Here is a 25,477-nt window from a genome sequence, read left to right as displayed (position 1 = left end):
CATATCCACTGTGGCGCAGATGACACTTAGCTGTACTTATTTATGAAGCCAGATGAATCTAATAGCTTCAGAAATGTTTTGAAGACGTCGAGGCCGGGATGATTCAAAACTTTTTACTTCTAAATAATTCTAACACTTAATTCATTGTACTACTTACCCAAAACACCTCAGAGAAACATTGGTCAATAAAGTTACCTTGGAAGTCAGTAGCTTGTTATGCCATCCGAGGTATAGATGAAACTCATTATTCACCAAATTCAGACCAGTGGTGTTTTTCCATCTCCAAGAAATGACATAACAAGAAAAAGTAACAGTTACAACTATTGTTAAATATAAAAAAAAAACAGCAAGTTTTAATGAGTCTTCTTTTCTTTCTCTTGTTAAACAGGAAGGCTGAGAGCCTGTGACCACACAGGAGGTCACATCAATTAGTCTGACAGCGTCCTGCTGAGCAAGGCATCACAAGGATGGACAGTGGTGCAGCTGAAAGGAAACAACCATATATTCCCACAGAGATTTTAAAGGTTAAGGTTAAAAGCTTTCAAAGGATATAGTTTATAGGTTATGCCGTTTATTCCGGATACAAGCGAAAGAGCAGCCAGTCAGTTTTCATCGTTAGCGTGTTTATTATGTTAGAATCATCTTCAACCTATAACCCTAACACTGATTACAGATTTCGACTATAGCGCACGTTGACCCTTAAATGTATTTCTGACAATGTTTAGATATTTGTATTTGCTTCACTTGATACGTTAGAAGATACTCAGAGGCGATGAATGACGGCGCTCTTCCAGAAGTGATCATATAAAAACATAAACGAGACACAGGGCAAGAAATAAATACAGACATCGTTCATTCACATTTACAATAGTCATCTTGGAATAGGTGCACACAAAATATATATATATATGAGGCTGTATCAAAAGCTGGAACTTCATTTCTATTCTTTTTTTTTTTCTTCCTGTTTGACATAAATGGACCTGCTCCCTTGGCGAGGTCTGGTCAGGTCAGCCTAATGGAGATGACTGGAGGGGACATTAAAAAGCCTGGAGGGAAGCTCTGGTAGTTGACACAATTCAACCACTACCTCATAATCTAAGTCTGACTGCACTACCCGACAAAAGGAATGAAAAATATGAGTTTCACTGTTTAGCATGAAGGCTGAAGACTCGAGTCCAAGATGAGCACCTCTGCAAAGATTTTCTAAAACTCACCCCAGGACGATAAAATCATGTCCTCCTCAGATTTGACAGATCGCAAACAAGTGCAGCTGATTTTAATCTCTTAACTATGTTAACGCTAACTACAGCAATTTATATTATTTTCAGAATCATCATTATATTAGATTTAAACAAATAAAACAAAGAAACACATGGGCTGGAATAACTTAAATGAATGATTTAAGTGAACAATGAGACAGATTTACTTCCTCTCCAGCAGGGAACACATTCAGACAGTAGAGCGGTAGAACCATTAAAATGTTCTCGCAAAACATTATCAACGTGACGATAAAATTCAGTGACTCATAAATATTCACTGGTTGTTTTCTTTAATCTCGATGTCGGAGCTGTGTCAGCAAACTGAGCACACTTGGTGAGAAGCAGATGGAACGCCATAAATTAACGGCCACATGTTCACGGCACACTTCACATTTACGGCGTCGGGTCCATTATTTGTAGATGTTCGTCTGAAAAAACAAACTCAGGAGCTGTTGCTCGTGGTCACTGAAGTGGAATAAAAGGTGATGTTTACAGACTATATTCGCAGGAAAGGTTCAGAAGCAGCATTGTTTGATAAATGAACTGGTGAGAGCATGCGTTATGGTACGTGAGTAACTGCAGCATGCCTTGAGTGTGTTCAACACTTTTAGTATTACTGTCCATTGTGTCTTGAGGTGCGTTTAACAAGTGGCTGGTTGTGTTTTAGACGATATAAAGACTGATCGGTTAGCATCTGGCTAACATTTGAGCTATAAACTGTAGCTCCACTACTCGTCGAACGCACCTCAACATCATTTTATGTACAAAAACAGGAGACATTCGACACTGTGGGAGTTCCTTTGTTGTTCCATCTCTGCAGGTCGTCGGTGGATATGTTTCGGGTCGGCTCAGTCTATCTCTTGGGTCTGTCGATGTCGTCGATGGCTGCCAGGAGTTTCTGACGAGCTTTCTTGTTTATATGTGAGCCCAGGCAAACGTTCACCAAGTTGGCGAGCTGCTTCATGGAGTACTCCTGCGCAAAAAACACGACACAGTTGGTCAGAAAAGCAGAAGCATTGGTGTAACAATCCCTTCACATATGAAGAACACAGCAGGAGATTGTCTGAGTGGGAAGCGTTCACAACAACAGGAACATTCAGGTGAAGGGTGGTGCCAGGGCAGAGCATGCAGGAGGCAGGATAAGACGTTTAAGTTCTGCAACGGAAACCAACAGCCTCTGACATTATTGCCAAAAATTCTCAAATCTCTTTCTAAGTTTACATATTTGTGAGTGTCTTTTTTTTCCCAGTTTAGCATCATGTACATGATCAACATATCCACTCATTAGCTGTGACTTTTGGAACTATTTCCAAACGTATTCTCACATGGGCATTTGTGTCCGGAGATTTTATAAGAAAATTTCCAGAAAATGTCCAGAGAAACTGACTCGGACTGACTATGACAACTGACTATGTTCCTGCTTACAGACCCTCCTGAAAGCAACCTAACAAAGGCTCACCCTGTGATTCTTGATAAACTGCTCCATGTCGTTCTCCGTCAGGTAATAAGCCTTGATGTAGGTCTCCACAAACTCTTTGTCGGGGATGGGTCTCAGGTCGGTCAGCTTCTCCAGCTTCATGAGGAACTGTTGGAAGTCCAGCTGCATTAAGGCGCGGCCCTCGTTGCTACACTTCTTCACGTTAGCGTAGCTGCAGAGGAGGACGAGACAGAAAAGGGGAAAAGAGGTGATTAGCATTGACCTAAGCATTCAGGTGTAGATAAGTAATGAGTCCCTTGGAGGGAATTCTTCATTTCACACTGTAAATCATCCAATAAATACTCTGAATTAATCCCTTCCAACCATTCTTGGCCAGTCTGAAACACATACAGGGATTTAGGTAAAAAATAAATAAATAATCGTGTGACTGAAAGGGGTTGGGGGGCTCGGGACGGGTCAGCAGTTGATCCCATGTAATAACTACAGGGTCAGTAAAAACTTAATGGGTTTTTTGTTTGACGCCCACTGGCCCAGAGTGGGTCCTGACCTTCCTGGGGCCCTGAAACAAGTATTACTCTTATATGTTATACATAGTAACAAACTATCTACTAATATTAGATCAACACAATAGACAGGAGGCTTGTTATTGATGATGGATTTTCACAACAGATTTCATCAGCACTCACTGCACTCTTGAACTGGTCCAGAGATGTGACTTAACTTTGATTTAAAGACGTCATAAACTAACTTTTGGTCTAAAGTATTTGTCACATTCCAAATGGCTTACAAGCTAGTGGTAGATCCACATCCCCTTTCTGCCCTATTTGGTATCCCACGGAAAAAAGAACTCTGGGCTGATATAAAACACTCCATGGCCTTCTGCACCCTGCTGGCCAGGCGTCTAGTCTTTTAAACTGGAAGAACGTTTTATTTTTCCCCTTTTATCAATTTATTTTATTTAATTTCCCCTTATTTTTCCCTTAGTGTGTGTTTTTAGTTTTTGCCCATTTTTGTTGCATCTATCACCCAGAGATGGGGGGGGGGGACAACAACAAAACCTTGAGCATTGATTCTTGGACTTTCTCTTGTTTCCTGTTTTGTGGATACCTTGTATCATTGATGCTCAATAAAATATATATATATATATATAAAGATGTCATAAAAATTGTCTTGAGACTGGCAAACATCTTTGGATTTTCTTTTCAATCTTTTATATGAGCAACTCTTGTTATTGCAGACGGCCGACTCCTCAGCAGGAGTGTACTCCTGTGTAGGACGGCCCCTCTCCTCTCTATTTCATTTCTTTCCTGTTGGCTGCAGCGACGTCAGAGCCAATATATTGTGCTTTCGTAGACAAACATCATTCTGCGATTAACGAGAAGCACTCAACACCTCCATTACTTATACTTATAAGGAATGACAGTTAGATTTCTGACTGCTTTACATATTTTTTTATATTTATTATTGATTAACTCAAAAGTCTGTTGTCAGCCACTCACACACACATTCATACAGCGTCTCTATGTGCAACACTTTATCTGTCACACACTGTTCATAAGCTGTCGATACAGCTGTCAGGGGCATTGGAATGCTGGACTGCTGACTGGGGGACCCGGAGATCGAACAACACACCTTCAGGTTAGTGGACGACCTTCTCTACCCCCTGATCCACAGCCGTATATGGCCACTGTAGCTGATGGTCAGTGCACCACTGTCCTTTAGATACATTTGAGGCGACACCCTCTATTTACAGCCTCATCCTCTTTTCTCCAATGGACGGATCTTTACCGTAGCGACAGAGAACTTTTATCCCTGCTTCTCTCTCTGGCCAAACTCCAAACCTGGATCTGTTGTGACCACAGTGAAGTACCTCATTCCATTCTAAGTGCAATGTGAGAATGTCCAGTGCACATTTATCATTTAGCTCTCAAGACTTCTTTTACTTAGTGTAATTGAACTGAACGATGATATTTCATCAACAATGATATCTTTAATTAAAGCTGGAGTTCCTCTCAGGAATTGTCCTAAATTTCCTAATTATCATGAATATGAAGGCGAAGGTCGTGTTTGAAAGGTTTGAATTAATGACCAGAAGGTTCCTGGACAGTGTGTGAATGTGTGAATTAATGAGTGTGTCAATGGGTGAATGAGACAAAACAGCTTTGAGTGGTTGACCAATGCAAAAAGCGCTGTATGAATGCAGTCCATCTATTATTATGTAGCCCACTGTGAATTATTTTACGTCTGCATGATGTGTTTGAGCTCATCGTACGTCAGTGTTAAAGTTTAATGATCCTCATGGGACGATGCCAAAAAATCTGACAAGAAAATTCATATAAAATGTGATATTAACAGAAATAGAAAGAGAAGAGGTATATGAATGTACTTTTTTATTTCAGTCAATGTACTGTTGATATAATGAATCAGTTCTACAATCATTAAATTGTGGACGTTACCACATAGAGCAGACTAACTTTGTGGATTCTTAATATTCTTATTTGGCTTATTTATATATATATCTTTATAATGTATAATAATATTCAAACTTTTTATTTTATACTCTTACCCATATTTGGTATTTCTATTTATTGTTTATCCATGTCAATATGTTTTGTCCTCACATTTGTTGTATGTTGTATTTCACTGTGTCGTGAGTTAGATGTATGTGTGAGAGTGTGTGATCACTGTCCGTGACATCGCCACTACATTACACAGCATCCAGACAGCTCTGCGCTCTGTAAACTCTCCCTGTCTCACACATCAGCTCTCTCTCTCTTCTGTTTTCCCGTTTTCTTCACCTCTCTCTGTCATCCTTGCTCTCTCATTCTCTTGTGCTTGTCACCGTGTGGTGTGCGAGCTGCGGCTCACGATGCTAACAGAGACGTTTTTAGGACTCTCTGAAGGAACACGAGCGCTGGACAGAGAAACTGAATAACAGAGTACAAACAAACAAATATGACCACCCCTTCCTGGTGAGCTGGAGAGGTGGCCAACAGCAGCAGTAGCGGCCGCAGCTTAAATTTGCCAAAGGCTGCAGCCGTAATGAGCCATTATTTCACTGGAAAGGGTTCAAAAGTTCTCTTTCGCAGTGGGAAGAAAAGTACTCTGTGAATGTGTGTGGGGGTAAACACTTTCCCCTTTTTCCCAGTAGAGGAGGGCGAGCCTTCCATCTATGCTCAAAGTGCAATGTTCTCTCGTCTTAAAACACTTAGCAAGCACTAAACCACCTTCAAGCATTTGTTTTTTAACTGAAACCATTTTCTGTGCCGACCTACGACCAAACCAACACTTTGACCCTCACCCTTACAAATCAAGGGATGACTGTGGTGTTAATATCAACCAATTTCAACCAAGTTCTCAATAAATTATGTGTGACCTGATGATAACTGTCACAATCCAGTGACTCAGTGTTGCTGTGCGTCCAGACTGAACAAAGAGTCTAGAAAACTTACTTCACACATATACAGTAGGGAGACAGCGGGGATGCAGGTACCAAGATAAAACAAAAACCCCAAAACATAGACTGTATATAGCAATGCATGACGTGTTTCAACTTTCTCCTGGAGGAGGCGGGATTACAACCTATACGGCAACTGGCCACTAGAGGGTGATCAAGATGATTTGGCTTCACTTTAGCTGAGGTGTCACGCCGTCCATCTTTATAACCAGCCTATGTCTGTCGCCCATCCCTTTGCTTTCAAGGAAGAAAGTGGTAAAATGCATCACAAGTGATCTGAGGGGAACTTAACTCCATGATTTTCCAGAGACATAAATCGAAAGAAACCTGGCAACTGAGTCTCCAGGTTTCTGATATAGTTTAGGTGATTTCCTCTGTTCTTCACAGTGCTTGACAACAAGCTTTGGAAAGAATTTTTTTTTTTCCTAATTTACGAGGTGCAGATGTTGAAACTGCGAGATAAACAGAGAGAAAAAAATTAAGATGTGAGGAGAAAAATAACACATTTCTCCTTGGTCACTATCTGGAGGCTTTTTTGTGAAGATGTGATGGTGGGGGGTCTCAAATCACTAAGATGTTATGAATCAAATGTGTTGTTTGGAATCTGTACACAAGTTTAGAAACACAATTTATGACTGTAACCCGAGAGTAAAGGAACAAGCAGGAAAAGGCTGTCGTAACGAGGCAAGAAAGAGACATTTCCAGCCACCTGATGGGTTTTAATAAATAAAACTACTGCTCTACAGGTCTGTTCTGCACTTAGCTGCAGTAACAGGAGAGTTATTCATCATATTTTTGAGCCGTTTTGTGTCCTTCTTCCTTTAAAAGCAGTAAAATTACATATCAACTTAATAAACCTTGAAAATCTGCTGAGAAATATATATATACACACAAAACCCTTTTCCTCTGTTACTATACGATATATAATCAATAATAGTTGTATTCATTGCTGTAAAGAAGCTGACTATTCTATACAGTTCTATACTTATGAATAAATACATTTATAGGAGCTGCAGCCAACAGGCATCATTTCCTTGTAAAACCACAGTGAAAAGAAATGTGGGCAGGAAATACAGTAAATGTTCTTTCATAGTGAGAATGCTTACAGGACATTTCACCTTCGCAGCTGTTATTTATCAACAACAAGACTCAGCCTACGTTATGCACATGTTTTCAAAGATAGAAACCGATGCCATATTGCTTACAAACTAGCGTGACAAAATCAACCAAGGACGAAGTGCAGCCTAGACTTTTAGGCTTCAAGTGCTCTTATCTGGAATAAACAGAAATCCACAACGTGTACAGAGAAGCCATCACGCTCAGGTGAAGTTACAAGACTTATCTCAACTCCCGCTGCCTCAAAATACCACTGAAACCTTTGAAATGTCCACATGACTTTTGCTTATAAGCTGTGATGTGTTCATAACTGTGTCAATAAACCAGACAGGTTATATAGACCATTACTTTTTCATCAAGTATATCATGGATAATGTGTTTGCAGCATAGACTTTATATAAATTTGGATGAGACGTTTCCATTTCCTCCAACTATCCAGAAATGAAGCCGAAATATACCCGATACAATCGCTGCCATCTTGGCCATTCAGAGCCAGAGTCTGCGCAGTAGCGATCAGGGATGGAGCCCAGAAGCGAGGTCTCATCGATACACATGCTTGACCAGTTGCGAATCAGTCTCAGCTGTCAATCTGGTGTGATAAGAACAACCTTAGACAGAAACCTTCTTTGAAAATGTATTTGACGTTTACTTTTACTTTTTCTTCCTGGTCCATGTCCCATCAACGAACTTGATCAAGGCAGAGTTTGTGACCTACACTGCTGCCAGCCACCAGTTGGCAATAGACCCGCTTTGGCTTCACTTTTGAGGAGCTGTCATGTCGTCCATCTTTAGGTAGCAGTCTATTATTTGCACACCGGAAACTTTCCAAAAGCTAATTTCAATTCAACATTTTGGTGTAAACTGTACGACTTTGTTAGTTGTGCAGCTCTCCTGAGTCACTGTTTACTAAAGAAATTGATGGGGACAAACATTGTGCACAAGGAAATAGTGTTTTTCTACTGGAGGTTTAACAATAATTCATAGTATAAAAAAGCTTAAACAGAATGACGTCAGGCTGCACACATCGCCCTGAAGCCGAGGAGGTGTTTTATGACTCTCTTACCCCTCGACAAGAGTCCTGTTGGCCAGACGGATGCAGTGCTCCCAAAGGACGTTGGACACAGGCAGCGGGATGCGCACGTGTCTGGAAACATCACCCAGCCGCTTGTTAAACTCCTCAAACTCCTGCAGGGATGGAGGAGTGAACAGATGAGAGATATTACATGAGTAATATGAAAACAAAGCAGGAGAAATCACAGAGATCAAGAGGTGGGATTGTTTTATGTAATAAAGGTCCAGTACTGATACAGATGAATAAACTTGTATAACAAAGACATAACCATAATATAAAGTACATTTAAAAAACAAAGCCTCAAACAGGTCCAAACAGGAAACACGCCCCAGTAGGACTAATACATCTCTGGTTCCCAGATGGAAAACATAACAAGATTAAAGTCTTCATCAACAGCGGCAGTGTGTTTCCCTGAATTCGCTCGAAGCTGCTCTGTGTTCTTGGTCAGTCCCAACGCCAGCTCTCCCAGCCTTAAACTGTAGAAGGTTATAAAACTACCTCATGCTGTGAATTGCACAACCCAATCATTCAATTGATTGGGTGAAGAATAAACTGCATTAAGGGTTTGAATCAAGCTCTTCTTTATAAATAACAAAGAGTGGCACAAGTGAATCAGATCAATTAAATCAAATACAATACAAAACAAATGTTACTCCTGGAGTAAGAAGCCTGCAGCAGATCTGGGTCTGATTTGACTAAGTGATTTTCATGACTTTGTGGTCTGGACTGATGGAAACGAAACATCCCAAAGTGCTGAAGAGACGAGCACGGAAGGTATGAATCCCCAGAGGCACAACACAGGCGTTAAAACTCATTATTTGTGCACTGCTGGACGCTTCGCTCTGGTTTGGGAACATCCCAACTCAACTCATCTGTTAACATTTTGACATTCACAGTTTGGGCTTTGGGTACATGTGATATACACCAGTCCTGAACTTCATCCGACTACTTTCTCTGAAATGTTTAATTATGGATGGAATTATACAATTATGACATGTGGCTGTATAGCAGGAACAAATTACAGCACACAAGGACTGTGCTCGTAAATGTGTCCGGCGTAAAGGTTCTAGTTTTCCAGTGTGTGTGTGTGTGTGTATGAATATGTGTGTATATATATATATATGCCAGATGACTATAATCTACATCATGTTTGATGAAAACCTGAATTTTTAAAGCACCCGCTCCCATTAATTTCACACCAGGGAATGAAATGTTATTCATTCACAAACAGTCCTGCAGTAGTTTCTGACTTAAGCATTTTGTCAATGAAGTCGCTCTGAGGCTGCTGCATTCGTTTGCCACTTTGTATGCAAATCAATGCCATTGTTGAACGCCAGTGATCAACCTGAATCCATGAATAAAATATTCTCCTGTGTGCAGTAAAACCAAATGTAGCACACCCTATTCAATCAGCGCACACAACACAATCCATATGTGTTATGGGCGTCTGACAAGTCGGCAGAGAAAGCCTATTAGCGCTTGATGGGGAAAGGTGCCCGCCAGTTGTAATATGCAGCACGTCAGACCATCAGCTGGATCGTTTTGACACCGAACAGCTTTTAAAACCAGAAATCCCCCCTCAGGTAATTTAGCTCATAAGCTAAATTAGTTCGGCTTAACTTCGCTGCCACAGCCAGACAAAGATCTACAAGCCATTTATCAGACACAGATCACTTTTGACTGTGAACTCAAGCTTGAATATTCATTCTTGTTAATGTACATGTGTTCATTTTGCGGGGATTCAAACAACAGCTGTCATTTAACGTGTGTGATTAAATCAACAGATCTCTCAGACGTGTTGATGCATGGCCGTACACGGGGATTTGTCTCGGTTTTGGTGCGGGTCTGTTCAGGATTTCACACCACAGTGAGCTCTTCAGACCTTTCTGTCCCTGAACGTCAGAGGCGAGGAAACTATAGCACTGTGTGTCCTTCCACTCCATGCAAAATTTATAAAGGGATAAGTAGCCAGCATGCATAAAGACACGTTTAGTGGGGAACTTCCAAATCCCAAAATACTTGAGGGAGCCGGGAGCTCAAATATCTTTAACAATGCTCAAACTTCAGAGGGAGATCTGCATTCAGCCCTCAACAGCTCCTCCGCGTTCTAAATTATTCACCCTATCCCAAATAATTGATATTAAAACGTCCTTGAATGGATTTAAACTCGTGAGGTACAACAAAGAACGTAAGAGTTCTTCAAGTTAAAGTTTATATATATTATCAATATACACTGCAGCTAATTGTGTGTTTATGTGGGGTCAGAATAATCGGAAAAAAATTGGTTCCCAACAGGGAAAATTCAAACAGTTGGCAAAAGTTTTGGTACAAAAGGTGCCGTGTAGCTGACGTCATCGCTGATAAACCAATGAACATATTTTTACAATCAACTTTAAATAGTAGCCTCTGATGTCAACTTTTTTTTCTTTCCTCTTTATTACTAGGGAATTCCACTTCAGGTCACATGAACACACGACTCAGGAACTGGGACCTTCTGCACTTCTGCTGAACAGGCACCAGCATCTTGGACCAAAACAAATGCCCACACCTCTAGCCATAACTCCTCCCCCTTTTTCATGCTCTCAGCAAGGTGTTGCCTGCATAGTCTGTGGGCGTGGCAAAGCCCAGTGAAAGTGGCCCCTAAACACACCACAAGTGGATGAAGATACCCTGTGTATAGAAGAGCTTATATAAAAACAATCCAGCAAGAAGCCGCACAGATTGTTCAAATGGATCAGTCGCATCACGTTGATAGTTGTCATGGAAACTTAATCAGAGTTTGGATTCTTTGATGCACTAATCAATATTTTTATATTTTTAAAGTCAGTCAAGACAACACATCGTTCTGACCCTGCGGTTGTTTTGGTACCTTTCAGCTCATTCATTCCCATCCAATGCTTGTTTCCCTTCTCATCACTACTACCAGCCTGCAGCGCGCCACAGTCACATCAGCAGTCGTCTGCATGTTTATGAAACATTACCTTTAAAAGGACGTCCACATATACGTTGTGCTGTGACATTATCTCCCTGATGTCCCATTTAACTCCAGACATCAACAGCAACATTTGTTCGTAGTCGATGGCCTTGGCTGCCACGATCCAGTAGATGGGTTTCCGCAGTTCACTGGCTGTAGAAACCGTCTGCGTTAAAGAAAACACAAAAAGAAGCAGAATGCATACATGTGTGTTATATTCAATGGGTTTGTGTGAATGTTATGTCAGCAGACAGGAAGTGAAGGTCTCCACAGGCATGAACATGATGTGCAGGTAACGTGAAGTCATCAGTTGCACAATATCAAATTGCAATAACATTTCCAAGAGGGAAATCACAGGACGCGACATTCATTTGATGTTTGGGGGAAAACAGATTTGTTTGTGTACCTGAACATTTCAAAATGTCAAGAGGACAAAAAAAAAAAAAAAAGAAGAAAAGACTGGAATAGAGCTGCATGCAGGGTTATGAGTGACACACAATTTTCTCCTTTGTTCAGGAAACATGACTGAACTCTGGGCTGCAGTTACACGGCCATTTGTCTCTGAGGAGCAATATGTTGTCACACAAAACTAAAAAGCAGAACGATGGTCACAAGTAAAACGGGGAGCATAAAAAGAGAGAGACACTGCACAGTATGTTTTAATCAGTCTATGAGTATTGAGATATGTGTCTTTTTAAAACGATCCCTCTCATTCAACAGTATCTGTTATCTTTACCGCAATCATTTCATGAGGTTAAATATTATTCACGATATCAAATTAGAACTGTCTGTTACCACATTATGTTTATGTATAGTCCTGACTGTAGCTGACAGTGATGAACGGTTGCTGTAATTACTCAGACATGTTAGAGATAAGGTGCAGGTGTAATAAGTCGATCATGGTACCTGGGAATAAAACTGTTGCAGGAAAGGCTTCTTGGCTGCAGGCATCATCGTGTCCAGGTGGGACTGGAGGGACTCGAACTGCTCAGCCAGAAACACGCTGTGAAAAGAAAGAAGACAAAGCACAGTAGCATCTTAATATGGTCTATAAACATTTATTTTACAGAGCTGATATTACTTTGGAATTTTAGTTTGACGACCTGACAGCTTGATATTGTCGTTGGGCCACTTTACAAAATATCATCATCTTAACTTTTTGTACAGCACAAGCAAACTGAACCTCAACCCTCAGCCAGTAGCAATAATCTGATTTCTCCCCTGTGATCGTGACAGTTCAATGCATTTCATAATTAGATGCAGTGGACTTGAGAGGAATGATCCTCTGGTCTCTTGGATTTGTTCCTCAAATTTGCTTTATAAACGAAAGCAAAGTATCGCTTATGCCCAACAGCAGTTTTAACAAGAAAAATCAATATGGACCGACCTAATAGCACCGTTCCTCTGTGAATCCAGCTCTCTGATGTGTTTCCATAAACTAAATAAACACTGAGGAAGCAGCTTTGAGTTGCTCAAGTTCACAGTTGAGTTTAACAGGGACGAATGCTGCAGTGCAGAGCGCCTCGTGTAGAGATTTCTTCACAAATCGACCAGAGGATGACTCGAGCAAAACATGCACATTTATCTGCTGATGAAAAGTCTCAGTAAAAAGATTTGATGCGGATTCAACATTTGAGAGTTTTAAGAAAATGTATTAATCTTCTTTTGGTCTTTAATCAGTTTTAACAAATATCTGTATTTTTGATGAGGTTCTCTTAATTGTCTTTCCTTGTGACCACAGTATGTCCTGCTTGGTCCATTTTACAATGAAGGCAGATTCAGTGTGAAAAATGCTACATAGATATTGTTATATTTTCTCTCCTACCTTTACATACAGTATAGTACACACAGAAAACATTATATTTCCACTGAATTTACTCTATCATCTCAACCTCTAGTTTTAGTCTTTTCTAGTTTCCACCTGTCCAGTACCAACGTTGTTCAAACACAAAATATGCAGGTTGGTCATAATTTGTAATCACGCACAGTGTACCTTAATCAGTGGCTCAGAGTTTGACTGTCATTTTAAGGGCCAATTATTAAGGTTTACTGCCGGTTAGACCAAAAACCCACACCAAACTTTTACTTTTGGACATTAATGTGTCCAAAAGTGAATTTGGAGACGCCTTAATTACGCTTACTCCATATGCTTTACGACATGTGTTCGGATTGTTAAAGCCGTGAATCTGAAAGCACTACATCACACATACACACACACACACACAAACACCCCAACAAATGAGCCCAGTCCACAGTTTTTTTTGTTTCCATGGAGCAGAGAAAATCACATTAAGATTAGCTGGAACAGCTTGTGTTTACCTCGACGACATGGTGCAGTTTGGAGGAAAAAGAGCAAACCCTGCAGTTCACACTTATCTGATCACGCTTGTATGAATACAACACCTGAACAACAGCTAGGAGGGCAAACAGCAGCGAGAGGACCACTCCTCAGCTCTTATCTTTGATTTCTGCTCAGGGCTGCAGGACGGTGACAAACTCAGAGCGGCTTCTCAAAACGAACACAGAGGTGAGCTGCCCCTTTTAATTGTTCATTTTCTGACAGATAAACTGCTCAGCGTGAAGTCTGTCCCCTTTCTACACAGTGAAACATCTTCACCTCTGCACTTTAGCTCTTTAGTTTTCACAATTCCGGAGCTTGTTGCTGCCTCCCACCCATGAGAAATGTTGTGTGAGAGCCTAGTCAGCGCTTTTCGCAGCAGTATCGTCTGGACCCCTGGTTCACAGACTTTCATTATAGAGCTGTTGTACTCCGCCAACCTCTCGGGATCCAAGAGTTTCCTCTGCAATGATGATAGTTTGACCTAATTATGCATGAGGGCGCTTTTGTGTAGTGTGTGTGACGGTAGAATGGAATAAGAGAGGAGATGAGAAAAACAACAGAGGCAAGAAAAAGAAAATAAGTATGTGAGCCAAATTGTGCAGGTTTAACACAAATTTGAATCTATAGGGAGGACGCTAGGAATTCCATTTAAGGGTAATATAAGTCTCTTCGTTCTATTTTCCCTTTTTTCTTTACAATTCAACAAGCTTTATTGGTGCGAATGATGAAAGCGTCACACACAGCGAGTACCCGCTGCAGGTAAAGTAAATCGTTGATGGCAGGGCTGTATAACACCGTCTAATGAAATTATGACCACCTTGAGGCGAGGCAGTGAGCGAGAAACGGCCTCTTAACTTGATCAGAGAAAATACTTTGATGAACGGAACTATCAACTCGCTGCACGTCACACAGGTCGTACACAGGAGTGACGGCTTGAGTCTCAAAACAACTAGACCTATGTTATTTGATTAATTGACTCACGTTATCCAAAATGATTCCAACAATGTTCAAACCCAGAGAAATCCGGAATTTTATTCAGGGTAATGGGACGTTTCCATAGTTTTGTCCGTCTCTGTTAACCTCCGGGGTAAACGACATATGACAAAGGAAAAAAACACCAGTTGGCCAGTCGGCAGTTTTTTCCCTCAAGTGAGTTATTCATCACTTGTAATTAATCACGATTATTCATTGACGTTTACTGCGTAACCTGAAATACACTTTAATACATAACCTCATCCATAAGCATGATTTGCACCATAAGTCGCGTCAGGTAGTGGTGAAGACAACAATTCCCATGATCCCACTCTGCTGTATGACATCATCAAACTAGGTCTTTGTGGTATTGTTTGGATTGACCTCTAGCGGCTGCAGTTGTATAATGTACCTTTAAATTATTTGACTGCAAAGGGATAATTGGTGTGTTGTATTGTGTACTTACAGAGACTCAGTGGCCACCACCCTCTGTGCGAGCCCATACAGAGTCCCACTGTTGGTGAGGACCACCAGCTGGCTGAGATGGGGGCTGGGCACCTTCTCTTTCCTGTCTTCTGCTGGGCCGTGGACGCCTGCATTCTCCCCTAGTGCCTCCTGGGGGACAAAGATGTGGAGGGGACAGTTAGCACACCGAGTCATGCATGTAAATATACTGTATATTAGCCTTTTCTGTGATGTAAAGGAGGGTGCTGTTAATTGTCATTATCAGAAGCAGTAGAGAAGAGGGCCAGAGGCTGCATTGGATAAAATACTGTTTTCACAGTCGACCCGACAAAACAAACCTTCCACTGGCGAAATGAAGACAGAATGTAGATACACTCTGATAGCTAAGCATAATCTGAAATTCAATCAGCCTGGTGGCGCTCCGTTACATCCAAAGCACACACACTCTAAAATTCTGCTGACTGTGCTCCTGCTCTGCCAGCTTTTCTTTTTCTTTTGATATATTCCACTCTAGGAAAGACTCTTATCCCTTCATTTGAAAAACAATCAAAACAGAAAAAGAAAAATTTCAAACTAAATCTCCTCCCATCAATCACAATAATCTGTATCTGCATAAAAAGCCCCTGGGATTCCATAGTCGGCGGATCTTACGCATGTTTGGATGACATGATGTATCACAGAGCTTTGCACTCAGCTCCTCATGCAGCCTCTGGCAGATCAATAGCAATCACACAGGAAATGAATGGGAGCTATTAATCCCGGTCCATATCATCTACTTACGTAGCCCACTCCTGTGCAATCCGGGCCTTATACTGTGTATGAGCACCATTACTCCAGACAACCAGTGGACTGCTTTTTTATTAATGCACCGAGGAGCCAAAGACGAAACAAACTGTTTAAGAATAAGGAAGTATTTTTAAATAAATGGCTCCATCAGCCCTAATTCATCCAAAATAAACTGACAGTAAGAATTCATAAATCATCAAAGCTCGTGTCATAACAGGGCAGCGGGTCACCTGTTCATCATCGCTCAGAACCAGAGAGAGAGAGTTAATCCCTATGACGAGGACGAACCAGTGCTGTAAATCAGGGAGTGACGCGTGCAGTTTTGCGAAGATGACATCTTACATTCCTCCAGCAGCCATCTATTCACTCAAGTAAGATGTATTATGAGTCCAGCGTGCAGAGCAAAAAATGCACAGTATGCAGCAGCTTGGACAATTTATGGTTCAGACCTGCAGGAATGAAAATGTCTCCTGCTCCAACCTCTCTCGAACCTCGATCTTATCTTTCTACGTTCAGTCAAACCTTCAGTGTTGAAACCATTATCAGTCTGAAATAAACCAGTGAGATTAACACTTGAATTACATTACTTTTACAGTGGTAATGGTTTCCCCTATGGATGGTGCAACATATCTCTCCCAGGAGCAACTCTGTGCTAATATCAACACTGTGACTATACAAGGAACATGAATAAAATAAGATGTTAAATAACACACAGTGAAATTAAACATCGAGAGTCATAAATAACATTAAAAATGAATATGTTACTCATAACAGCACATTAATGTTTCTTACATTTTACCAGGTTTGACACCTTGTTCTACATTTTAAAATATGATTTACACTGTGGACTCGTAGACCCGTGCAAGCAGGGTAATGTTCTCACCCATTAGTATGTGTGTGTGTGTGTGGGTGTAGGTGTGTGTATGTGTGCAAAATAACTCAAGAATGCATGGATGGATTTTCACTAAACGTGGTAAGAATGTTAACTGAGAGGAGATCTCCAGATGATTCACTTTTAGAGCTGATAGGTCAAAGGTCAGAGGTAAAGGTCAAGAAAATGATGGTCCGGGGAAAACAAATTCTAGATATCTCTGCAAATAATAGAGAAACAATCTAAAGCTTATTTGACGTCATGAAGAAGTCACACTGAAGTCAGAATATGAAGTCATGCACAGTTAAACCAATGCATTTTTAAGATATTTCCTGTTTCCTAGGATTATAGACAAGACCTAAAGCTTGATAATCAATCAGCTTTATGATAATTCAGAAAATAACGTATGACCATATGACAGGAATTAAAACATCATGACTATGAAATCAGAAAATGACATCATGTAATGTATGTAATGCATACCTTTGCAACCAATAGAGACACAATCATATGGAATAAAGGACATCATTATAAATTGAAATACATGTATTACAATTAATTAAGTTAATATAGCACAAGCAGGGTGTGGTGTTTTTCATTTCTGTCTAATTCCTTTTCCTGACTCAAACACAAGGTAAAAGGAGAGAACAGAAATCTGAACTTTTGTCCACTGCACATTTTCTCTCCCTTGACATGAGGCAACACAACATTCACAGCAGAATCTCCCCTTTGAACCAAAGCTCCTTGGACTGTTACAGATGAACCTGCTGAAAGTGCACTTGTTTTAAAGTCAAGGCAAAGGCAGAACAAGTTTGGCTGCAAATTAAAGATGCACGTCATTGTTTTATCACTTTGTTCATTAGGCACAGAAAAATATAATTTCTATAAATAATAAATCATCTTTTATACTATTTGATTAAATCCATTTTACAGTTTTTGTTACAGCCACTTAAACCGGGACAGCCCTCAGCATTTGAAACAGCACATAAATATGACAAACATGCCGTGGTTATGGAGTTAATCCAGAGAGGCCATTAGTACCCACTTCTGACAAATGATTTAAGATGTGGAACAGAATAATATAAACTGCAGCAGCTGATGGTCATTTGTGTGGATGACGTGATGTTTGATGGTGAACAACAACAGATAATGGACAAGTAAATGGAAAATAGAGTTGTTTTCTTCTTCCTGTAGCAGTTCTTTTAAATACTGGGAATAGGAAACCCAAAGCTGCTTTCAGACATGAACTGAAGTCAGGGCTTTTTCTCGTGAACATTTTTCAGACGGGCTGTTTGTGAGAAAGCAAATGTCCGAGTCAGTTGCTCTTGACATGTTCTTGGACTTTTCCTGCCAGCTGCTCTATGAATGTCTGTAAAATGTCTGAGTGATCCTGTGTGAGAATACACCATGATAAGGTCCTGATAATCCACAGGGAGCGAGCGGGCACGTTGATGACATTTCTAACGGACGCAAAACTGGAAGAATACAAATATCTCAGGATGAAATACAGGTGCCATACACATAGGAGGTGCAGACGATGATGTCAACTTGGACAGACAATGAGATCGAAGAGCTTTTGGCGATACGGGGTCGGTGCGGAAATGCTAAAACAAGTTGCAGCGATTTGGTCGTTTGCGTCTCAGCAGAATTTATACATCATGTCCTGCCTCCTGCATGCTCTATCCAGGCGTCACCCCTCGTCTGAGTGTTCTGGAAGTTTCCCCATTCGACCCTGACTATCTCCGGCTGCAATCAGAAAAGTTCATGTCTGAATAGGAGTCAAGAGAGTTATGAGAAAACTTTTTTCCCCTCACTCCTGTGTGGCCCCTGCTGATTTCTCATCAGTCCCTCCTCTTTCCAACACCACATCGTGTTCACTCATACTCTGCTGCATTACACTACCTTCTGTCATTGCACAATGAAAGTCACCCTGGCAGTTCCCCTCTAAATGAACCAAATCAATTCCGCTTCAGCTGCTTTAGTTTGATGTTACAGCAAAGTCTGGTTGGCTCTATTTTTAGCGACTCCACGGGAGGCTTGACCTTTCATTGACTGTGCCCCTGCAGCATAAACACATTGTGCAGAAAAAGGGAAAAAGAGCTTCTGGCAGACTGTAGGGAGAAAAGTCGTGTTTCCTTCTTAACTACATGCCACTGCAGGAATCTTCAGGTAAGAGCTAAACTAAAGGTGAAAAGCTAAACAAAAGAAGGAGACGCCAAGTAACACCCGTGACATTTAGGATTTTACACGCCTGCTTAACAATTCTGAAGCGAGCACCAACACACAGTTTTAAATGTGCTGCGAGCTTTGGCAGCTTGACGCCACCTCAGTGTTGTATCTCTGCGTCTGTTCGTGCACGCTCCATGTGATCCCGCGACGACCCCGGGTGCCAACTTCATGTTTATTTGTTTATTAGCTGCTTGATCTTCTGTCATTTTATGCTCACAACAGCAAACAGGATTTGATGAAAAGAAATTAACATAATTTCCTGCTGCTGTTGCCCTTTGGTGGTCCTGAATATTTAAACAATTTTCGCAGATACACATGCAAATCATATCTTATGTCTAGCATATTAATATAAATGATACAAAATGGTCACGTACAATTTTTACTCATCTGCCTCTTCTAATCTGCAAATGAGACTGAGATTAGACAGATTATTTTTTACCATAATCTAATCAGAGATTAAACTCTTTTGCTTGATTGTCTTCGTAATCCTGTGGCAGTTATGACTCATGCTTAGTAAAATCTTTGGTGAAATGCATCCAACTAAATGTAGCTGCACTGAAACAGGTAAAGATGTGACTTTGCAGTTCGAGTTTCTAAAAAAGAGCTTTACATAAAAACCTCAACTCATCAGTCATCATCAGGGACCTGCGGCAGTCTACTGTATTGGAAAGTGTTATTTTTCCCTCCTCAAATATTTGACTGCAGAAACACTTGGAGTCACTTGTGCGATGACGCTCGATCAAACTGACAAAACAACTGCAGCGAGATAAAAGCAAAACCAGCTCCATGTGTCGGATGCGTTTGCCAAGTGTGCGCGAAAGAATGCCGTGCCGGACAAACTCAGCTTCCGAGGCCGATTTTTCAAAGTCGTATACGAGGGGATGAAACGCGGGGGAAGGAGCAGACCTTTCCATATAGCATGACTTACAGCCAGGAGGTCAGACTTCACTTGATTTACATCCCGCAGCTGCTGAAGATATTCAGGAGGAGTTTAGAGCCGAGCTGAAGTTTCTCTTCCGCCTCACTGGGATAAATAGAAAAACTGCTTTTCCATAATGGAGGATATTAGTTATGAAGACAATAGGTACTGAAAATCATTGGTCAGCGGTGATTTTCAATGTTTGCTCTAAGATGATGAATGTCAGAATAACCACTGAACCATTCGGATAATATGTCTGGTATGCTAAGGATTTACAAACGTCTCTATGTCTGTACAGAATCTATCTGTAGCTATAGAGCACAGTGAGTGTATATAGATGTTCTTATTTTCACTCCTCATTCAAAATTCATTGAAAACATATGTAAAGCAAAAGATTGATTAGTCAATCAACTGACAGAAGTATGACAGGCGACTAATCTGATAATTTATCATTTTTTTCAAGCAAAAAATGGGAACGAATTTCTTCACTTTCTCAAACGAGAACATTGGTTTTCTCGGTATTAAATCACAGTAAACTCAATATCTTTGGATTGTGGACTTTTGATTGGAGAATTGATTTAGTTATGTCATACATGTAAAATAAACACATTATAATAAAAAAATCTACGTCCCTTTACTGACTCCTTACTCGACTCCATTTCATGAAAATCATGAATTTGTTAGGGACATTTTGAAAAAAAAAGGCTGGTTACGAGAACAGCAGCCACTTCAGCAAGGGAGGCCAAAAATACATTACAAGCCCTTCAGATAATAAATGAGGTCGGCGTCCCCCCTGAGAGGATGCACTGCAGGGCACATTTTGCTCAACACACAGGAGCAGAGAGGAGTCAAGGGATAAAAGATCCTGAATCACGCTATGGTGAAAAAACAAGACAAGAAGTCCACTGGAGTCTGTTATATGGTAGTGGTGCATGTCCGCTGTGACCTCAGTTACAAAACAAGGACATATTCTTTAAAAATGCTGCTGAAATTCTATGTCAATTTATTTTCAGAGACCTTTAAAACAGGCTCTCTTTAAATGAGCTCGATTCAATTAATCTATTGTTCACCCCTCATTCCACCTGTGTATTTTCAATCAATTCCTGGATGCCTATGAGGCCATGAATATTGTAATTGATCCTATATAGAATCTATCAAAAATTGCCATAAAACTGCATAACTTCAGACGATATCAGACACATAAAAAGATCTGTTTTAAGACATTTATTAGTTTGTGACTCTGAGAAAGTAAAATGCCTCAAAACGACTGTATGTCTGAATATCTCTTTAACCAATTCAAACCCTTTTCTACATGATCTACCTTTTGATAACTAATGCAATAACTGATGTAATTATTTTTACTGTGCTTCCCCCCCCCCCGAAGCTGTATGGAGCCCCCTTGGGAAGACCCATCCCCCACTTTGAAACCCTCTGATCTAACACATTGGAGGTAACCTACTCAATTATGAAAATTGATTAATCAGGGCAGAGGTTGTCGCTGATAACACAGAAATTAAGATTTCCTTTGCAACTTTACCTTCAGCAGAAATGCCCTCATTTAAACAGATTGTGTCAGAGAAAGACAGAAAATATTAATGAGCTGGTGGAGATAAGGAGGATAAGAGAACAGAGAGTCTGCAGTGGTGCCTCAGTGACGTCCGGAAAATTCTAGCTACACAAAAACAAAGGTGCAAAAACAAGAGACTTTAAATATCAACATCTTGTAAAAACACAAGTACTGTGTTACGTAAACAGATATAATACACTGTATATGACACTAATGTCTTTCCTACATTAACAAATCGACATTTAATAATCTCTTGAAACATCTGTTACAGCTTCACATCACAATATGTCAGTCACATTTATCAGATTTATTACATATGCCAGACTTATGTAGTTAATCTGATATTTACTGCACGATTATGATCATATTAACAGTTCTGTCACATTAACTTGTATAATTATGAGTAAAGTAAAGCAAGTTTTGCAAGATTTGATTTATGAATACGTAGATTTAGTTCACTGAGGAAGTCCGTTACATTGTTTTAATTTGATCCTGTTTGATGTGATATTGTAAGACTTTTGTATGTCGTGTTGTAAATTCCGGGGGAGGTAGTCTCTTGTTTAATGGAGAAAATGTATGAACCAGTTCAGTTGTTGCCACTGTAATATCATCAGGGTATTTCTACCACATCACCATCTTTAAAAAAACAGCAGAACAGACCAGCAGTGGACTGTTAAAAAAACCATGGAGCTGTTAAAACGCAAATGAAGACTAACCCGTCACTGGTTTATACAAAGTGAACATAAGGAACTGTCAGAGGAAATATGCTGGGCCTTTCAGATATCTCCAAATATTTACCAGTGTCCTTGTAGACTCACAACATTTACTCAATATTTAGCAGTATGTCATAGCAGCATCAATCAGCAGCCAATGTCCTTCGTTTCAATACACTTCATATAAATTCATCCGAATACTTCAAATATGTTCGGCAGTGAAGTGAGGTATGAAAAATACAGATTACTTCTCGTACGAGTCAAATCCGAGGAGGAGTCTGAAGTCCCGGTCCAATCTGAATGAGAGTAACAGAACTGGGGCCAAGAAGGAGGCCTTGAGGGAGGGAACACTTTCTCTCTTTGTGAGCTCACTGTGTTTTAATTATCTGTCTGGAGCTCAGAGAGAAGTGGCCCCGGAGTTAATGAACCATTCTGCGAAACGATGACGAAGAATGGGCCCAAAACTTCTCCGTGACGTACAGATAGTTTGTCTTTTTTAATTAGACACTAACATTTGGCTTATGTTAATATACATGTGTCACAGATATAAGTAAAGGCTACTTTAATGACTGAAGCTAAACTTTGGTGTAATTGACACCTATTCAAAGCTCTATCTATACTGTACACATGACATTTGGATATTGACAATCATAAGCTCTTTGTTCCTGGGTAGAGCATGTAGGAGGGAGAACATGACTTATAGATTATTATAAACTCAGCTATGGAAATTGTGTGTTTTTGTGTTCAGCCTTTATCTCCAAAGGCTCTTAAATCTCATTGTCTTTCCAAGTTGACATCTCGTCTGTGTTTTCTACACGCATGGAACCTCTTCTTCATCCTGAGATATTTGTATTCTTCCAGTTTCGTGTCCGTCACGTGTAAGAAACATCACTTTTCCTACTGTATTCTCTGCTGGGCTCCAGCAAACATTCCCAAAACATTTTACTAGGAGGTTGGCCGGACACATTCTGGAAAATGTCCGGAGCAAATCACTAAGACATTTGCATTCTCACATAGGGCCATTCAGGTAATTGGCAGGAAAAATGTACGAAGACATATCGTTTGACTCTAACTATTGTTAATGAAACAGTTTGGTGCAAATGGGCAGAAATAATTCACACCACGTTTCAAGGGGGATATTTTAGGCAACGTTATATTATAACATCCATTATCCATTTTCTGGACTTCATCTTAAGCTCATATATTAAAGCACAACCAAATGCTTCTATCTTTATACCTAATCCTATTTGACAAGTTAACTCTTACTTATGGTCTCTGTTTGATTTATGAGGAAAAACGTCTTCTTTTCTGTTTACATCCACAGAAGTTACAGTCCAGTTAAGGTTGAACTATTCACTTGCTTTGTTCCTTTGTGATTTATTAAACCTTCTAGTGTCGGTGCTGCAGTCTATCAGCCTGTGGAAGTAACGGTACTTTGTAGCAGTAGTTTATACCAGTATATACAGATATTTTTGCCGCTTATAGAACGTAAACACATCATACAGTATACACCAAGACAAAAAAGCGAAGGTGGTGTTTCAAGAGGCATTTCACTGCAACTGCATTTATGTGAAGACAGATGTTGGAGAGTAGCATCACCACCAAAGCCTTTTTTTTATTACTTGATTCTGTCTGTCTTACTAACATCCAGCACTTAAGAAGGAACATGTTGCTAAAATATCAACTTCAAGCTCTCTATGGACCTTTGTATTATCCGGATAGGCAAAAGGGAAATCATATTTCATTTCAGTCTGCAAGGTAATAATGCCAAAATAATAATAATAATATTATTATTATTATTATTATTATTATTAAAATAACTTTATTTGTATACCACTTATCTAAACAGGGTTACAAAGTGCTTCACAAAAATCCATGGCAAAAAGATGAATGAACTAAAATGGTTTCCCCATGTGAACCAACAACACTGTTAGATATGAAGTCATCAAGCATTAAAGCCAGGCAGCTTATCTGCCCATGTGTAATGATTAGAAATTAAATCGTGGAATTCCCCATGAAACCTATTTCAAAAAATGAATTTCCAGGGAGGGATTTGAAAACAGAACAGAGCAAAGCTTTGAATACGAATGATGAAAATAAACAAGAAACAGAAGGTTGTTGACTATTTATTAATCCCTGCTGGTTTTCATTAAACACACCAAAGAAATGTGGTTGAGATATTCACTCAGCTGAGAATTATTCTTCATGAGAAAAGATGGTTAAAACAGCAGATATATGTTTAAAACAGGATTTGAATTAAACGAGTTTCTTCTAAACCTTATGGTATTCACATGTAATATCCTTCCCATAATGACGTGGGGAGAAGTGACACTACAGCTTTGTATCCATCAAGAGGAACAGGACTACAGGTCAATAGTGAGAAAAATCCTAACAGCTTTCACTCCCGGCGTCATCTCTCTGGAGCACATTTCAGATTTTGTCGAGGTCACACTCGCTCATCCAACTCCCACATAACTTCCTTGTTATTTAGTCGATAATAAAACGCCCATGAGCTCGGTTCTAGCAGTTTCCTACTTCAATTGCACTGTTTGTCCTATCGCTTGGGAAACAAACAACAGCTATTGGCTCCCTCATTATGACTAAAATAACCACAGTGTGCACTGCGGACCGAAGGTTTCACTTGGCTCTGATCAAATCTCTGTTTTTCTGAAGTGCTGAGTGAGGGCTCACCTCTGCTGGAGCGTCTATATTTGGGATTTCGTTGGTGCGATGTGTTGTGAACAGCTCAATTTTGAGGAACAGCTGGAGGTAGCTTTAAGGTGAGTACGGAAGGTCCAATCTATCTATCTATCTATCAGCAGCCGCAGCAGACACCCGAGGAGAGGCCGACCCTTCACTGTCAAAGCTATTGGATCAAAATACACTCACACAGTCCTAATGAGACACATTAGTTCAGTTTTAAAGTGTAAAGCTCTCAATTAACGTTTGATTCTGAAAATTATGCAACTAAGTTTGTAGCATTCCTCTAGAGCGTAAATAATGATTAACTAATTAGCCAATCAACAGCACATTAATCAACAGCAAAGATTTTAAGACTAAAAAAACAATGGATGCAATTCCTCAAATTAATCCTCATTTACTTAGAGGCCTTTTAAGCCTGTCTTGTTTGGTCTGGACCTTCAGGCTTTTCCGTTTTTCCTGAATCAAAATAAAGGGGCCTCGGACCACAGTCCAGACCAACAGGCCGAAATTGTATCCGTCCAAAAGAGGTGGTCTTGGTCCGGATCAAACTGAAGAATGGTTCAGTTTGTTTGCCGTGTGAAAACCTTTTTTCGGG

The 25,477-nt window shown here is 40.2% G+C and overlaps 1 protein-coding gene across 2 annotated transcripts in view; it reads right to left on the bottom strand.

Annotated features, from left to right (window-relative positions):
* Positions 1-606: 606 nt before the first annotated feature.
* vps50 (VPS50 EARP/GARPII complex subunit) overlaps positions 607-25,477 on the bottom strand; it is a 103,701-nt gene continuing 78,830 nt past the window's right edge. For both annotated transcript variants that reach the window (XM_035182776.2, XM_035182777.2), the window contains 6 exons: positions 15,096-15,244; positions 12,223-12,319; positions 11,324-11,482; positions 8,334-8,455; positions 2,719-2,908; positions 607-2,232 (listed from right to left, as the gene is read on the bottom strand). In XM_035182776.2, the coding sequence (XP_035038667.1) occupies positions 2,113-2,232; positions 2,719-2,908; positions 8,334-8,455; positions 11,324-11,482; positions 12,223-12,319; positions 15,096-15,244 (837 nt within the window). In that variant the 3' untranslated portion in view covers positions 607-2,112. The remainder of the gene's footprint in view (positions 2,233-2,718; positions 2,909-8,333; positions 8,456-11,323; positions 11,483-12,222; positions 12,320-15,095; positions 15,245-25,477) is intronic.

Source organism: Hippoglossus stenolepis, chromosome 17 (assembly GCF_022539355.2).
Source record: "Hippoglossus stenolepis isolate QCI-W04-F060 chromosome 17, HSTE1.2, whole genome shotgun sequence".
NCBI lineage: Eukaryota > Metazoa > Chordata > Actinopteri > Pleuronectiformes > Pleuronectidae > Hippoglossus > Hippoglossus stenolepis.
This window is presented reverse-complemented; position numbering and strand designations above follow the sequence as displayed.